This window comes from Misgurnus anguillicaudatus, chromosome 10, assembly GCF_027580225.2.
Source record: "Misgurnus anguillicaudatus chromosome 10, ASM2758022v2, whole genome shotgun sequence".
Lineage (NCBI taxonomy): Eukaryota > Metazoa > Chordata > Actinopteri > Cypriniformes > Cobitidae > Misgurnus > Misgurnus anguillicaudatus.
In genome coordinates, this window is record NC_073346.2 from 37022119 (window position 1) to 37041745 (window position 19627).

Below are 19627 nucleotides of genomic sequence, written 5' to 3' on the forward strand. Positions count from 1 at the left end.
CTGCCCAACCCTAATATGTAGTAATTCATCTGTGACATTCAAGATTAATGTATTTTATATACATGTGTATAATGGGTGAATAAATGTTTACAGTTAATAATATGCCCTGTGATTTGTCAAAAGCTAAACTTTATGAAAGTTTATTTCACATCTCAAGGTCACAGATTTTTAAATTTGACATTGGACTCACTGCTGACATTTCTGTTAATGAGCTGAAATACATGGCCTGAAAATCTTATTGCTTTTATGGGTTAAACAGCAACGCTCATTTAAGAATTGGTACAAAAGCCTGGAAAAAAAGTAAAAAAAACTTTATTGACGTATAAAATGACCCAATAAATGTACAAAATCTTTACAGTATATGTCTTACCTCAAGTTATTAATTATTATAAAGTTGTTAATATAAATGAAACGTGACTATATACTGGAAAACGTATAAAATTGATGAGTCTCACTACAGTATAATGTTTAAAATCAGAGGTAGATCACTAAAGAGGGCTGTTAACGTTAAGATTTTTGGAAACATGTACTTTAAGCCTAAAAATAGCTTTCAGTTTTTTAAAGATAATGCATTAGATAAGAAAAATGTATGCAATCTGTAAAAATGATGCAAGTTTTCCACAGAACTAAGACTTTTCTGAGCCATTTCAACATTTGGCCAGCGGTTACTGTAGGTGATGTTTTATGGATTTTTATGGAAGTCTGTTTTCCTCAAGCACTGTGCTATATTTAAAAATATATGCCACTTGGTTTGGTATTTGTGACCCTCTCTGTGTTAAACCCACCTAAAGTCATTTTTTTGTGATTTACTGTTTTCTATATATAAAATCCTCTATTTATTATGTAAAGACTATTCTGTGAAAATATAACCTTGATATCTTTGTCAAAGATCAGAAATCAATGATTGAAATTAAAGGATTATAAAAAATTCTGATAATTTACTCACCCCCATGTCATCCAAGATGTTTATCTCTTTCTTTGTTCTTTCGAGAAGATTTTTTTTTTGCGGAACACATTCCAGGATTTTTCGTGGACCTCAACAGTTAACAGTTTTAATGCAGCTTCAAAGGACTTTAAATGATCCCAACTGAGGCATACGGGTCTTAACTAGCAAAACGATCTGCATTTTCACCAACAAAATAAAAAAAAGGTACTTTTTAACCACAACTTCTAGTCTTGCACTAGCCGTGTGATTCGCCAGCGTGACCTTACGTATTACATAATCATGTTGAAATGACACGCATGATGTATGCGAAACTACCGATCCAGGGGCCTCATTTAGGCTACGGTTACACAGAAATGACCTGAAAAGAAAACGCAAAAGTGGTGTTGCATTATCACTTTTATTCCGCATTTATATGAGCGTTTTGAGTGCAGTGGATAAGACACACGTCTTTGGTGTGAGAGACCCGGGTTCGAATCCACTGTGACACACCATTATGTCCCTGAATAAGACACTTAACACCTAGTTGCTACAGAGGCGTGCAACCTCTGACATATATAGCAATTGTAAGTCGATTTGGATAAAAGCGTCAGCTAAAAAAATAAACGTAAATGAAATCTTCATGCATATGGTGATGGAAAAGTGTGTGGTTTTCGATGTAGTATGCACTCCAGGCGGCTAGGTGGCAATGTGAAGCACTGACACACAACACCACCAAGTCTGCACGCCTGCTTACAACCTTCTTCCTTGTTCTCCCAAGTCTCACCCAAAGTTTGCCTCCAACGAATGGGCGCATCAACAATTTGATGGAAGTAATTAATGCGCCTTCTCTGATCAGTAATGCTGTGAATATTTTGTACAACTGCTGGAAAGATCCTTGTATATTCATCAGAGCTGCTATGGCAACTTGAAGGTCCGACGTATGGAAATAATCCGACATGTTTGTTGTTATTTTCCTGAACTGGCACATACCTGTGATGTAAATGCGTACGCGACGAGAGCCACCGCAAGCAAACTTTTGCGTTTTTACCCTTTAGACGGGAACACGACGGTAAATCGTTTTTAAGATTTCCAGTCTGAAGGTTGGTTTCACTTTTTCGCCCGTGTAAACGGCAGACACATCCGATAAAATATTTTCACCCTCAAGCGTTCTTGTGTAAACTGGCCCTTAAAAAGCGTGCTTATGCACTGATCTGATCGTAAAGTGTGCGAACGCTAAAATCCACTGCAAAGTCCATATTTATAAAAACGGTCTTTGACATAGAAAAGTGCTTAGCGCCACATCAGGTTCTGAGCAGACGTACGCACTTTTGCTTGTCTGATTGCTGCAGGCTTTTGGAAATAAAGTCTTTATTGCTGCTCATATAGGATGTAAACATTGAAAGGTGCTTTTTTATATGTCAGTGACATTAATTTAAAGCTAAAGCTAGATTTAAAGCTAGTTAGCTGTGCACAAATTAAAGATAATTTGGGATTTATAGATTTCACATCTTTATGCGCATGTTCGGTGCACACGTTCTTTTTATGAATCACACGTACTCACTTTTGAGAAATTATCATAAGATCAAATTTAGGACGTTTTCTGCGCAGCAGTATTTACAAGTGTGGAGAAAGAGGACCGTTCAGACGTTGTTGTATGTGAATGATACTAATTCTCTGTCTCTGTGTCAGTTTATTGTTTAAAATTGTCCGCAAGTATGCGTTTCACATATTAACGCTTGACCTTTTGATGTGACTACGTAATACGCAATGTCACGCTGGCACTTCACACGGATTGTACAAGACGAGTTGTTGTTTAAACGTACTTTTATTATTAATTTTTTGTAAAAATGACGATCGTTTTGCTAAGGTTGAGGTCCACTAAAGTCCACTATATGGAGAAAAATCCTGAAATGTTTTCCTAAAAAAAAAAAACGTAATTTCTTCTCGCCTGAACAAAAAAAGACAAAAACACCCTTTTATGACATGGGGGTAAATTATCAGAATTTTTTACGAAAGTGTATTACTTTAAACGCTTAGATGAAGAGACTTAAGCCTGGATTTCAAAGACAAGGTCACATTTTGTTAGCAAATGCAATAACATTGACACATTTCAAGTCCTATTCGTGCCTTTGCATATTAAACTCCTTATTTTAAAACGATTCCTTGGGTCAAACAATGAATGATATAATTTAAAAAAGACACATCCTCCACTGGATGACACAGTATTAAGTAAAGTTAAACAGTACAGAGATAATGTTATTCAGAAGTTGTGATGAAGCACGCGAGGGTCTCAGATGCTCAGAGGAAGCTCTTCAATAATCACCCGGGAAACAGAGTTCCATCCAGTGGATGCGTCGCCATGGGGATAATCACCGCAGGTACCCACCCAGATGGCAACATCCACCAAACCTTTCCTCACACCTTCACATAAACCTTCAACTGAAGAACAAACAGATTAGTCATGCAGCTGAAAACGTGGAAAATTCGTCTCTGATACTAAGATGACCATTAGGATTTGACTAAAAACTATTAGAAAACAGAGATAAACAGATGTGCCTAAATGCACCCTGAGGGGGAAATTAGAAATTCGGAGATACCCTTATCTGCTGTAATTAATCCATACAGGCAATTTGGAAAGGAAAGCTTTTTAAAGACCTTCCCTGTAGCACACAGTGTGATAAAACAGTCTCGTGGCATGTGCGGTATTTATATTGCATCGGTGTTAAGGGTGACCAATGGTTGCACAGGTCAAAATTAAAGGGGCCATGGCACAAGACCTTTTTAAGATGTTAAATTAACCTTTGTGTCCCAAGAGCACATATGTGAAGTTTTAGTTCAAAATACCATATAAATAATGTATTATAGCAAGTTAAAATTTCCACTTGTAGGTGTATGCAAAAATATGCTGTTTTGGGTGTGTCCTTTAAAATGCAAATGAGCTGATGAAATTCAAACACTGATCACAACGATGGTGGTTTGTTGGAATTAAAACTCAATTGTGCTTTTCTCTGCACTAAATGGCAGTGCTGTGGTTGGATAGTTCAGATTAAGAGGCGGTATTATTATAATAAGAGGTCCTTATGACATCATAAGGACCTCTTATTATAATAATACAGCCTCTTAATCTGCACAAATAGGTTTCAACAACCTATTTTTTCATGTGCTTGCAGAGAATGGTTTACCAAAACTTTTTACCAAAACATTTTCACATTTTCTAGGTTGATAGAAGCACTGGGGACCCAATCATAGCACTTAAACATGGAAAAAGTCAGATTTTCATGCCATGGCCCCTTTAAAGAAACAACACTGGTTCATTCTAGAAAAGACATGACCTTTCTGTCATTTTGAGATATGTGACCCTGTGAAATCCAGGTTAAAGTCTCATAATAATGATGAGATCTGGAGTATCAAAGTTTGATTTCACTCATGTTGACTTCAATCTTTGACATGACCACTCAGTCAATATTGACGAGATCAAGGTAATATTATTACAGAATGTTTTTTACATTATAGCCGGTAAATCACAAAAAATGCCATTAGCTGGGTATTACAGACTGGGTCACACATAAGTAAAAATGATGTGTTGTTATTGGTATTTTTCTTTTTGTCTTACAAAAAAATATATAGAGGCATGATATGTTTGTTCATCCAAAATACTGGATGTGAAAATTGAATGGCAACAATGTCTAACAAGAAAATACAAATTGCCTACAATTAATTTAGAAATGTTATGTAGTTCAACAGCACAGCAATTGGGAGCAAACCTTTCAAAGTGTTAATGTAAATGTTCAGTAGTCGATGAAGAAGCGTTCATTCGAAACGACATCTCATCTAATTAGTTCGGTGGCATTGAAAAGTCTGCGGCTGCTGGCTCGAACTCACGGGCGGAAATTTAATCTCATAATAATTAAATGTAGATCCTTCTAACTATGCTAGGCTACTACACTGTCTAGTCTCTTTATTATTTACTTTTCAGCAAATAATCATGCATAGCAGAATCACAATCACTATTGTCTATAATGCAATTGGAGTAGTAACTGGGTCAATGACACTCATTTATTTAGCCCCAAGCTACGTTATTAAAATAACCATTAAAATGCAATTCATACAGAGAATGACTCAAATAGACATCTGCTAGTATAAAATGAAATTAAAATAATTTCTGATTTAAATAAAGATGATTGTAATAAAGTACAAACTCACATGATGTGGTTCTGTGTATGTTGATGGTGGAGTTGAACTCTGGACTGCCCTGGTCCAGATAAATAATGGACTCTATAGGTAATGGAGACGAGCATTCTGCCCCATTAAAAGTGAAGTACCAGCGCTGACAACAAGCTGTTTTACACTTCAGTCTGAGAGAGCCGCTGAAGATCACGCGTAGGGCGCTGTCTGCATACCGTTTAGTGAATGTGCACTCCTGAGGACAGTAAACAAGAACTCTGATGAATATAAAAGCTTGTTTGAACCACATTTCCACTAAAGATAAAAAAATTGTTCAGAAACAAAATCCTGTAGTCTGACATGCTTTCTTGTAAATGAGCTTTTTTAATAGCAATGAAAATGTTATTAGTCAGTAATTAAAATGCCTTATTTTTACGAATAGTCATTTCGTTGGTATTTGTAAGCCCACATTACCTAGTAAATGCACTTTTAAATGTGTTTCTATCAGAAAATGAGTCACCAGTTTGTGTGCAGAAACATACAAATCAGGGCTTTGAATCAGATTTTGGTTCGTTGCGAACAGAAACAGTATATTTAACGTTTCCGGATTTCGGTTCAACCCTAAAATTGACGTTCCTGAACGTTTTGAAACAAAAAAACTTCCTGAACTGGTTAATAACGTTCCATGTCAGCTGTGGGACATACAAATAAGTAGACTGATCATTAGGACATTAAACTTAAATTATTAGTCTACAAGTCTCTATCTTGTCATCAAAGATTAAAAAAGGCTACATTATTATAACTGTAATTCTGACACGCCTACATTTGTTTCAGCATTACACATGAATTAAGACAATGACAATTTCTGCCATGTCGTTTATTGGCAAACAACTTAAACAAATGTTTTTATTAGAAAAAGAATACTGTGGTATTTTGTTTGTATGTGTCCTGTCAAGAACAGAAAGATTGTTTGCTTGTTTTTTGAAACGCGTCTCTTCGTGTATGCACTTTTGAGTGCACTTAAACACGCGCACGGGATGAAAATGCAGCATAAACAGTCACTCCACATAAAGTGAAAGTTGTTGTTTTTCAGTGCTTTATTCGCCAAATGTATTTTCGCCAAATGTATTTTAATGGACTACAGTATGAGAAACAGTAGCGCAACTCTCTCTCAAGTTTATACATCAAGAGTTCTGATCTTTTAAGGGCATAGGAATAATCACGTTGATTGGAATTGGACCGGACAATTCAACCGCATGTGCGTCTTTGTGTAAAGAAAATTGCTCACTTTAGAGCCTTTTTGTGGTTAAATTGTTTAAAATCACTTAAGTGTTAACATTTGCAAGCCTTTGAAACCCATGCAAATGATCAACTTTCACCCTATTTAAATTTGCGTATTAATCTGCGAATCGCACGCGATCCGTCACAGCACTAATTAATATAAAAAAAAATCATCTTAAGATACTTGGGAGCCTACAATATTTATTACCTTGCTTTACACTCCAATGAGTCAACGACGACACAGAATTCTTGTCAAAGAACGAAAAAATTCCAAATCGACACTGCAAACACTTTCTTCTTCGGTATCCTCGACATTTTCTTCATCACTGCTTCGCATAAGTTCTTCCAAGGCAGCAGAAAGAGAAAAAACTTCTGTCCTCGATGCTAGTCCATTGTAAGAAGTGGTAACAAGCAGGTGACGTCTCAAAGCCCTGTATGTGTAGCGAGCACGAGTGCGTAACTCTTCTGAGTGCTAATGTATACGCACAGATAACAACACTATAATATACAAGCATTATGCAAATCCGCACATGGGTGTATCCGTCATATCATTAGCTACACGTCACTAGACGCTACATGATTTCAATTGGTCATTTGTCCATTTTTTTTATAAAAAACTTTTGCATACGCACAAGCAAACGCTACCTGCAGAACACGCCCCCTTTCACTATTTTATAAGTTTGCCGGGGTAGTTTTTATCAGAAATGACTTGAACTACTCTCATTTTGTTTAGAACACTCTACTAGATGCATTGACGCGTTTGGATTTATCGAAAATTGTGTTTTGAAAGACATAATCGTCGAGTGAACGGGAGTATGACGACATGTTTACCAGATACGAGAGTGTAAACAATGGACATATAAACCTTTTTTTTACCGGTCAGTGTGTTTTGTGCAAATATTTACTATGGATATTGGATTCTGGACTACTTTTCTTCGAAGAGCAATACATGTTACCATTATTTGACCAGACATCTCGTTCCTAGAACACAAAAGGTAAGGATTCGTCCGCTTTGTTATAGCTTTGCATTGTTTTACTCTTCATACAGAATAACCAAAACTCCTACTAAGTTATTTATATTGTTGAATGCATACACGCAAATTAATCTGTGTTCTTTTATCTTTCAAACGGTGCATTGGTTGACCACATTAGTTGACTAGGTGTTGTTTAAATGAGCAATGAATGTAAACAGTGAGCGTTCGGCTGTAATGGCAAGGCCGCCCATGATCTTTGTCTGTTAACTTGTTAAAGAAACACACACAAAAACAGTGCAGCCACAAATGGCCATGTTTAACATTATATAATGAAGGACCCGTGGTTTATTTTGAGGTGAAACTTTACAGTCACATTCTGGGGATATCAGATACTATTTTTATATTGCTGAAAACACCTACGTTAGGGGCTCTTTAACAAATTTGACTGTTTTCGCTGCAAAACCCTCTAAGTGCAAGCAAGCTTTTTGGCAAATACCTCAATTTCTGCAGTATGATACAGTAATAGTGTCAGGTGCACATGTGGGAAAATTCATACTGGGTTTAATTAAAATTTTTTTAGTTGTTTTAACCCATGACTGGGTCCCATATTTGGTCATTTTTGGTTAAGTTTGCATTACATTTGATCATACGTTTGTCCATATCCAACCATGACTTGAAACAACCCATCATTTTTTTAGATTGTAGAAATACCATGGTACTTTGATATATCAATAGTTACCACATGTTTCACAAACTTTCATTCAATCACTATTTTATTCAAACAACTAAAAAGTCAATGATTATTTATTATTATTATTATTTATTTTTTTGTGGAAAAGTTTGGGAAACTGTGACCCAAACATTGCATTACTTTGACCCATGACTTTTTGATGACCTGGTGGGTTGAAGTTTGAAGTGGGTAGCATGGTCCAGTTTCCCTTATATTAAATGTATTATGCATTTATGTATTATATAAATTCATAATTCATTATATCAGTATATTACCAAAGATGTAAACCAGTGATATTTATCCAAATACTAAATAATTGTGCTCATGATAGTCACAATAACATCATGTGAACATCATTTTACTGCACCTTCAGACTGATGAGCCACATGTAAAATGATGACATTTATATGGTAGCACTATTTAGCATTTTTGTGTTGTTGACAGGAGAGCTTTGAATCACATTTGGCAATGCCTCTTACTGTAAGTTTTCCCAGGTCAATGCCGTAGTTGAGAGCGTTCCAGGCACACTGCTTGTAGTTGGGTTTCCACGGTTCCTCAAACCTCTCTGTCACACATTCTCCCTTCTCCCCTTTCGCACCATCCCGGCCCGGTATACCCGGAGTGCCTGGAATTCCATTCACTCCTGGATTTCCGTCTCTTCCCGGGGTGCCTGCCGGACCCTGGAGGCAGCTGGAATACTGGGAAACATTTGGCATATGGTTAAACAGCATATTGTGTAGCTTTAAATGTCTGTAAGAGTTATTAGAAATCTCATATGACTTGAAAGACGGTTTAATGGAATGAGCTACACCGTGAGCTCTCTGATGAAAATACCATGCTACGGTTATATTTACAGCTATAAAATTGGACAGTCAAGGCATTTTTGTTGAATGTTTCTAATGAAAATAGAAAGTAGCCCATAATGGGACGCTGCCCTCGTGAAGGCTCATTGAATTGAGACAGACTCATCTGTCCAGTCAGGCTGGAAAGGGCCTTGGTCACTATTAGTGAGATTTATGATCTACTTTATTCTTAATAAACCACTTAAATTACAGGACATTCAATGACACCCACTAAGAACTGAACATAGCTGTGAACTTTACCTCATAATGACATCATCAATACAAAAAAAACAGAATACAAATAACATATGATAGTATTTTAGCAGACAGTGGTCGAAATATATGATTATATTGTATTGTGCGCAGAACATAGTTTCTAAAATCTTTTCTTTTTAAATCATTAACAAAATAAATCTGAATTTAAATCTGAATTAGTGTAAAATGCCATTTGGAGCCCATTTTACTGCCACAATCTAATGTATATTAAAATGAAACAGAATGTTTAGTGTAGTAGGGTTAAATTAAATGTATCCATCTATAATTGATTGAATCATGAAAAGTGGACACTGCATACATGCTACAAAAAGGTTGGGTTGCTTTAACCCAGTGCTTCTCAATTATTTTCTGTCACGCCCCCCCTAAGAAGAAGTAAACATTTCGCGCCCCCCCAACTCTCCGCCACGACTGTAAATAGTATAATTTGTCTATAAAATTACACATCTGCAAAACATTGTATCCTTATTAACATTGAGAAAACAAAAAGAAAACAAAAAAAGAAATATCGATCAACTTACAATAACTTTATTAACATTGTTTTTTAGTCTGTAACAGAAAAGACTTAAAATGCATCAATTTGCATGAAATAAAAAAATCAATCCTTATATAAAGTATAATATTTTTTGACCATTTGATACTGAAAACTGAAATAATAATAAAAAAATCAAGTGGCTTATCAGCGTGATTGGGGTGTCTTTAAGTGACGGTGCAAAAAAAATCACTTCCTGAAAAAGTATTTTCCCTGGGGGCTCGCGCGCCACCCCTGGTGTCGCTTCGAGCCCCCCCTGGGGGTCCCGCCCCACTATTTGAGAAGCACTGCTTTAACCAATAGTTGGGTTAAATAGGTGACCCTAAAACCAAGTCACACATGCATATTTGGTCAAAATGATTAATTATGTATGCTAAAAATCATTAAGATTTTAAGTAAAGATCATGTTTCATGAAGACATTTAGTAATTTTTCTACTGTAAATATATGAAGAGTTTCGTTGCAAAACGAGATAACCACCGTTTTTTTAATTGTTCAGAAATCTCGTTTTTTGGAAAACATGTTTATCTTTATTTAGCTTTCAGATGATTTTCCATATTTCCAAAAATTGACCCTTGGTTGCTGGTTTTGTGGTCCAGGGTTACATACAAAAAAACCCAACTGGGTTATAAATAAATATATGCTCTGTAATTGTTAGCCGACTATAGGTTAAAAAAAAACAACATTTGGGTTGAAATAACAACTGAAACTGAAAGCCGGCGTTCAGCGTTTTTTTCGCGCTCAGCGCCAAGGATTGAAAATTATTCAACTTTGGATGAAAAGCTTAGCTCGTCAATGTCAGCTCTCACACAGCCGTCCAATCACAGTGGAGGAGGGGCGGGACAAATATCACAACAACTAACCGCCGCATCATACAACGACTGATAAACAAAGCAGAAGTATTATAGCAACAAAAGCGCTCAGCTGAAGAAAGCTGGCAGTCGGCTGAATTAAAGCTGTCTGCTGAGCGTTTTCAGTCGCGTAAAAAAGCTTTGGTGATCTGAATGGAAACAGGCATTTGGAAAGGTCAAAATTAAAATCAACGGCACATAAACAGATGAAAGATGTCAGCAAAATCATTTGAGAGGTGGAGTATGTTAAATTAATTATATAATTCTTGTTATTGTTTTTATATGAAATATTACAAAGACAAACATTTTTCTCGTTGGAATTACTTGCACCAATGAGCTGTCCACAATAATACAATAAAAAGTAAACAGGGCCGATTGTATTATAAATCGGGACATATAATAAAAAGTGCTATAATTGGGTCCCCAGTGCCTCTATGAACCTAGAAAATGTGTTTAAGAACAACCCATTAACTTAGTTTTGGTAAACCATTCTCTGCAAGCATGTGAAAAAGTAGATCATTGAAATTTGGCTCCCCTTGTGATGTCAGAAGGGGAAAATACCACCCCTTAAACCACAGCACTGCCATTGAGTGCAGAGATCAGCTCATTTGAATTTTAAAGGACACACCCAGAAACTACACATTTTTGCTCACGCCTACAAATTGGCAATTTTAACATATTATAATAATAAATTATCTATAGGGTATTTTGAGCTAAAAGTTTACATACGTACTCTAGGGACACCAAAGATATATTTTACATCTTAAAATGTCTTGTGAAATGTCCCCTTTAAAACTTTTGTAGCATTAAAGCTAAATTGGAGCTAATCGTAGTTTGACATCATAAGACAAACATTACTATGTAAGTAAATGTATACTAAATACTTATAAAGTACTTATCCTCAAAAATTAATACTAATAAGATAGTTTTGGGTGTTTTAAGGGATGCACCGTTACAAAATTTCTTTGCCGATACAATATTCATTAATTAAGAGTATAGTTTGTTTTTTAAAGTGTATGCGAACATGCGGTTTAACGCACAGCCTTGCAAAGCATATTTTATTGGACTTGTACGTGTACACAGACGTTCGATGCATGTTGTACAAAGTAAGCGGGGTTACAAAAACCCTGCGGTGCACGTACAGTGCAAACCTACAATTCCGATGATGAAATTTGCGTCACATGCTCACGTATGCGTAAAAATTATTAAAATCATTATGTTGAGTGCAGAGCGTAAAAACTGCAATTCTTTTGTCATTGTTTCCCAATTCATAATAATCACACAGTATAAGTTCTGATGCGTTTTTCTACCCCTTCTGATTGCAATATAATCTTCCCTGATCATCGGTTGGCCGATTTGCGATAGAAAATTGCTTTTATCTGCTGATTCTGATTATAGGCCAATACATCCCTCGTGTTTTAAATCCTTTACCCTATAAGTATTATTAATCCATAACAGTCAAAATATTGAGATATTCAGGGTGTAAAATTTAAGCCTGTGTGCCAAGACAGCATATTAATACTGCAGACACAGTGAGTAAAAATGCATTTTAATGAACAGTCTCAGGAGACGTACATATATGCCACTGGGTTAGCCAAAATGGCAGGTGTGACAATCCGCTCATGCAGAAAAACTTCATGCATAATAGGATATTGTGCAAATGTGCTTGCATTAGCGAATCAGCGATACACCAGCCTTTTACATCTCTATCAGAAAACGCTTCTGAACGGATGCAAGGCCGTATGGTCATCGTAACCTAGCCTTGTCTGTGCGAATAATACAGGCCGTAAGCAAGCAGGAGGTCTGGTTTTAACATTAAGTAGCTCTATACCGTCACCCGGGTCTGTTCTGCAAGACTAATGCAACTTCTAATCAGCATGCCTACAAGCAGGGAGCTGTGGAAATAAGGGCCCTTAAATAGGCTATAAATCTTCTGGATACGGGCCGGAGGAACTGAAATGTATTCATATTTATAAGCTTGCGGCACTGTGGCTACCCTCGCAGCCTTCGGTGCGTTCGGCCTCGATGCTTTTTATTGACAGAATCCACCTGAATGTACTACAAACAAAGCCTTTCGGAGCGCCGAGCGCCATTCCCCACTGCGGTTATTCACACCGGTTCATTAGTAAAGGCTGCCCGAATGGTCTGAATGAGAAATGTACATATTATCTACCCACTGTGAGCAAATTCGAAAGAATTAGCACTCCTCCTTTTCATTATAACGATAGGGGGGCGAGATCATACAGTCATTTACAATAAAAGACTTGTTGGGTGAAAGATTATCTCTCACCCATGAACGAATGCGTTTTTCCGAGTCCACGAGACGAATGCGGTTTATGATATAATGCTTGAATTTGCGGTAGACCGTAACTTTCAATTTACTGGGTTTCCCGAAATGAAGTTGTTTTAGCATCCCGCTGTTTGTCTTGCTTTGATGAGACAAAGTTATTTGTTAAAACCCTTTTAAAAGCAATGAGTATATATTGATTTTCATTACAGAGGTTTATTTCCACACGGCTCCTTTTTTTTACGATAACCCACTAAGGTGCAATCCTCATAACAATTGGGCCCGAAACGTACACGACACGGCCTGCGGTGTTGCGCTGATGGGATTTAAAAGCAACACTATCGGCCCTTTGAGGACTGCGTTGATGAACGGCATTAAAAATAAAATACGCTGGGGTCATATACAGAGGTCACCTAAATAAAGAGTATTGGGATGAGGGATAAGCACGTACACTTCATTACTTAATAATAAAAATGCAAATGGTTCCACTGGTAAGATTATTGACTGAAATGATGCAAACTGTCGTATTTGTCTATGAAAAGATCTTTAGGGATTTTGAAGCAATCATGAAATGAAATGAGCTTGGGAATTTTTAACAACTCACAGTTGTAAATTCAATCGACTTTGATGCCTAATAAATGTTAGCGCACTGCATACTGTGTACTATGCACACTACTGCATTTACACTAAGTACACTACATGATCTCATCAGCTGTTGTTTAGTGCCATCATCTCAGAAATAAAAATGGCTGACAATTTTACCTTAAATTTTGTGGTTAAAACATTGCTATTTTTCCAGCAATACTGTATAGTGAATATGCATAATGGGCAACGGCAGGATATGATATCACATGCTGAAGTGTTGTTCTTAAATGCACACATCATGGATTCTGATATGCATGCACCATTATAGTTGCTTTTATTATTAATGTACATTTTAAGTTTTTCCTTCATCTGAAAAGGTCATGCTTTAAAGTATCAAGCATATATTGGTCACACATTTTCATGTAATAAGAATTCGCAGGTCAGAGTTCACCAAACTTGAACGAAATAAAATGCAAAACTGTTCACACAAGCTTGCATTACCGGTCCGATGCATTTGCATGCAAATAAATAAACGTCAAAGAAATAAGAGATGCAGCCACTTTAGTACAGGGAACTCATTGTCATGTTCACGAAACCAATTTGAAATGATTCAAGCTTTGTGACATGGTGCATTATCCTGCTGGAAGTAGCCATCAGAGGATGGGTACATGGTGGTCATTTAAACGATGCCCAACTGGCACTAAGGGGGCCTAAAGTGTGCCAAGAAAACATCCCCCACACCATTACATCACCACCAGCCTACACAGTGGTAACAAGGCATGATGGATCCATGTTCTCATTCTGTTTACGCCAAATTCTGACTCTACCAACAGAAATTGAGACTCATCAGACCAGGCAACATTTTTCCAGTATTCAACTGTCCAATTTTGGTGAGCTTGTGCAAATTGTAGCCTCTTTTTTCTATTTGTAGTGGAGATGAATGTACCCGGTGGGGTCTTCTGCTGTTGTAGCCCATCCGCCTCAAGGTTGTGCGTGTTGTGGCTTTACAAATGCTTTGCTGCATACCTCGGTTGTAACGAGTGGTTATTTCAGTCAAAGTTGCTCTTCTATCAGCTTGAATCAGTCGGCCCATTCTTTTCACTCCATTTTTTGTAAACCCTAGAAATGGTTGTGCGTGAAAATCTCAGTAACTGAGCAGATTGTGAAATACTCAGAGTATTCCAAAGTATAACTTTTCTCAACTTTGTTGTGTAGCTGGACACGGCCACTTCCTGTCGCCAACAGTCACTGTTGCTCGTATTGTCGGAAGTCAACAAGCTTTCATGGATATGAACAAGAACAAGATCACGTTGCTCTGCCATTGCTAGTCCCTACAGCTTTAGAGAGTAGTTATGTTATTTTTCCTCATCATTGTATGATAGAAATACAATGCAATTCCATATTATCTTAATCTTAAGACATCCAAAATCATTGTTAGTCATTAATTGGGCTAAATGTTTTTTGTGTGTATCCCAATCCACAGTTTGAAAACTTCAGCTCTGTAGATGGTTAAACACTATTTCAAACACAGCCCGAGATGTAAACACCGGCAAATATCTATAGGTAGTTACAAAGATTCAAGCCCATATAATCTAACTTGTATTGGCAGAACAAAGCGCGTAGTTGCTCCCAATTCGAGTTAGATTTCTGCAGTAAGGCTCTAAAGAATTTTGTCACATCTTTTTAGGAATCAATCTGTCGTTACCGCACAGTTAACAGGACCCTGTGATTTGTCTTGCGTCTGCAAAAATGAAAGTGACATTGATCAATATGAAGACTTTAGTCAATGCGGCGAACTTGCACTGAAAATCACAGTTATAACATTGATCACCGAGAGAATCAATCACCGTATCTGAAGCGGGCAATTATATTTACAGTCCCTCGTATATTTACGCCCGTAAACATCTCAGGATTTCATGAACTGCGGCAGACTGTTTGAAATAAAGCATTGCTTAATAAAGCCGAGGATTTTTACAACTGAACAGAAGATAAGCTTTTATACAGTATACTATAAAGATCACTTTAATTTCTCAATTGTTGCTCATACAGTAGATGAAATTAGAAAATATGAGCCTCTTCTGAAGAAAAATGTCTTCACTAATCTCATGTCTCCTTAAGGAACACAGAAAAGATCTTAACAACGTCTCACACTGTGTCAAGACCTTATAAAAAACCATGAGACAAAAGTCATATTTAACAAAAACACAGTAAATGAGTCTTCTGAGATATGAAAGAGCAACAAATGAGCAATATACAAGTTTACTCTGACTTCTGATACTTAAATTAAAACATGCTACAGTTGTATGTAAGAAAGTTACATTTTTACAGACTGAATAAAGGAAATAAATGATGCAATGAAGTCTGTCTTACTCTCTCCACATGTTCACCATCCTTCTGACGCAGACCTCTATTTTTAAACTTTTCTGCTCCGTAGCAGGTAAAAATGAGGCAGGATATGATGAAAACTTGTGTCTTAAGCTGTCCCATATCTGTGATGAGAGGTACGAGAGGACGGGACGGGATTTCATACAGCTGTCGTACTTTACAGAGAGGGAAAGAGAGAGAGAAAAAGAGAGCGAGCGGACGTTTCCTCTCCAGAGACCAATTTCTTCCAGACTGCCATTGAAATGTTCCTGCACATGTAGAGTATAAATATAATGGGTTATAATGCAACAAAACATGAATCAATATTTCTGAGTGTTGTAACAGTGGCTTTTATCTCACAGACTTTTGATGTTTTGTCCTCTAATGGTCTCTTGTGCATTGAGAATGAAGGTACATGTTTGTTTGGTTTCAAAAACAGCTATTTTTCATCATCATTGACTGTCATGATCATCACTGACATCAGATCTGGTGTGACGCTGGTGTGGCATGACTTACAAACATAAAAACAACAAATATACGGACTGCAGATATAAAATCATAACCCACAATTGTGTTTACAACATCAACCTCTCTGTGGGATGGTTTAAAAGAAACCTCCGCCCTCAGACAGAGTTTACCGGTATTTTGGTACTGATGTTTAAATAATATATTAACAAAGTCGTGTTATATTCACGCAAAATTTGATTAATTTATTCGTGTCCATTACATTGCGAATGTCTTTTTTGTGTCACTGCGCACAAATTTCTATAATTTTGTGTCCGTTGCACGACTTTCTTTATCGTTTGATTTTATGTATTGTTTTCTTATTGTTTTTTCCTATTTTTTTACCATTGTTGCTTGTGGTTGGGGTTAGAATCACTTTCTGTTACATTTTTAGATATCCTAACCCAAACCCCAACTCTAACCAGGCGAGAATATTTTTAAAAGCAGAAGAAAAACATGTAGAAACCAATACATGTACATGCTAACCCAAACCCCAAATCTAACCCCAACCCCAAGCGACAATGATTTAATAATAGGGGAAAAAAATGCATTAATACATAAAATGACACACACAAAAAAAGTCGTGCCACAGACATGAAAAACTATTTATAGAAATTTCAGCGACTGACACGAAAAAGACATTCGTGCTCTAGGCACGAATAAAGCTGAATTTCGTGCCATGATTACAAATAAATGAAATCAAATATTTTGTGACTATAACACAACTTTCCGTGAGATCATTTTGGATATCTTACTGGTAAAGAGACAATGTTATTGTGTGCAATGTAAAAAAAATTGCAGCATTTTTGTCAAATCAATATATATTTATATTTTACTGCAAGTTTCAATTTAATTACATTTATAAAGCACATTTCTATCGAGCCCCTAAGGTGACATTGGAGTAAAAAAAATCTAAAGTTTAGTTTCATGTGCTCACGCGAAACCTTCATGTGCAGAATTTTTTTTTAAAGTTTCGCGTGCGCACGTGAAACTATCGCGTGCGCACGTGACACTATCGCGTGCACACGTGAAATTTTCGCATGCACACATGAAACTTTCGCTTTCACATGCGCATGCAATAGTTTCACATGCACACGCGAAACTAAACACGATAGTTTCACGTGTGCACGCGAAACTAAACTTTATTTAATTTTTGCTCCATGTCCCCTTAGTGGCTCCGTACATTTCACAGCCAAAGTGCTGTACAAAGTTATCTACGGCCATCACCAATATATAAAACATTTTAGTTAAAGAATTTCAACTTGATTTTATAAGTTATGTCAACTTTCACAAGCCAAAACTTAAAATATTAGGTTGGATTGACTTGCAAACCCAAGTTGTTTTAACTTCATGCTGCATGTTTTACAATATGTGTGAACATCACATTTTTGTATTTACTGGACATTCTAGTAAATTTATGGTAATTTACCCAAATTACTGCATGAAAGAGGCTATGCTATAGACACACCTTACTGAATACAGGTTTGCCAATTACACTGTAAAAAGATATCAAATCAACATACATTTTTCTGTTACTTAAGTAAATTTCAATTTGTTTTTATAAGCTATGTAACTTATCACAAGTCAAAACTTAAAATAGTAAGTTGAATTAACTTGCAAAACCAGTATACCAGTAACTTTATGCTGCGTTGTTTTACAGAGTACACTTTAAAAGTTTACTGCATCAGATAAAATGGTCAAATGAGCTGTCTTTGGAGCTGTACCCTTTTAAAAATAACACATATGTACCTAAACAGTTCATATAAGTATCAAAGAGTGCATATTAGTACCTCAAATATGCATATCTGTACCTAATGATAGATAATGGTACACTGTAAAAAAATACTTTGCTGCCTAAAAAATGTTTGTTAAATCAACTCAGATTTACAAGTCATGTCAACAGAGATGAGTTTTCACAACTTATAAAATGTAGTTGAGAAAAGTCAACTTAATTTTATAAGTTATAACAACTCATCTCTAGTCAAGATAAATAATAGTAAGTTGAAATGACTTGTAAATCCCAGTTGATTCAACAAAAATTTTTAAGGCAGCAAAGTATTTTTTACAGTGTACCTTTAAAAAGGTACTGGGGTAAATATTTATGACCATGTTTTAAAAGTGTGTATTATTTTGAGTTATAATATTCCTGAAGTATTCATTTGAATCTTTCTTAGGGTAGATGTTCAGAGTCAGCTGAATACTCCTACTGCACTGCACACAACATTAGCTTTGTAATGCTCATTTTTACGATCAGAAATTGCTCTTGAAATAACTTTCATGTGCAGAATTTTCTCCAGTGCAACTAACCGGTTAAGGTCCTTAAGCAGAAAACCAGAGAGCTTGAAAAGATCCAAGTAATTAATTTCAAGTTTTCATTCATTTAATTTGTGTTAGGAAAATAATTAAGCTCTTAATTATGCTGAACATAAAGCCTCAAACTCATGCATATACAGATGAAGTGTTTGAAACATAGAGATTCTCCTGTCTAAAACAAGTCCCTCTTTCAGTATTCCAATCTCCCTTCATTTTTCCCGACTGGCAATCTCCCAGAGCCGTGAGAGGAAAGAGATCTATTTGCCAACTGTACAGTTTCTCTGCCGTGAAGGTCTCGATTTGAATGGCCTCTTTATCCTCATGCCAAAGTCTTGTATTTATCAAACTCTGTCGAGGGACTGCACGCATTCACAGTTTATATTCTTTAAATCATAGATTTAAGCTGCTTTCCGTTGTAAAGTAAACTTTCTGCTCGCTGACTTGCCAAGTCTGTACCCATGAACACTGGAGGTCTGGTTATATTTTCTGAGGGCCATTATTCATTTACTTCCACCGTATATCCAGCGAAGTAAAATCCTGAGGCTTTATAAATTTTAGGGTTGATGTGAATCACTATTTTGCTTGATCTGTGTACGTTGTTATTATAAATGGGAAGCAGGAATGCTAACTGACCACTTTCTTTAAATATTACAGACTTTTTTTATTAAGAAACCCAACCTCAGGTCACTGCAGGGCACAGTCGATACACTGAAACACCAGCCTGATCTCACTATTAATACATAGTAATAACTTTCAAAAACAAAGCATACGTTTTAATAGATGCCTACAATGTTGACGTATTTGCAACATTTAATTGTAACATTATTAAGTTTTTACAGCTATAAAATGCAAAATGAAAAAATCTTTTATACCCCGAAGATTGCTGTATGGGACATTGCACCGAATCTGTGAAATTTGCATGTTGTAACTCATCAACATTTTTAAACACTAAATCTAATAAAACACATATTTTACTTTTCAAAATGAGTATCAGGTAACTTAT

General features: G+C 36.3%; 1 protein-coding gene across 1 annotated transcript; it reads right to left on the reverse strand.

The window, feature by feature from the left end:
• Positions 1 to 310: 310 nt before the first annotated feature.
• On the reverse strand, positions 311 to 16006 carry cthrc1b (collagen triple helix repeat containing 1b). Its single transcript, XM_055211328.2, has 4 exons — positions 15814 to 16006; positions 8554 to 8772; positions 5129 to 5345; positions 311 to 3364 (listed from the first exon to the last, which is right to left on the reverse strand). The coding sequence occupies exons 1-4, from the start codon at positions 15928 to 15930 to the stop codon at positions 3216 to 3218; spliced, it is 702 nt and encodes a 233-aa protein (XP_055067303.1). The 5' UTR covers positions 15931 to 16006; the 3' UTR covers positions 311 to 3215.
• Positions 16007 to 19627: the final 3621 nt, after the last annotated feature.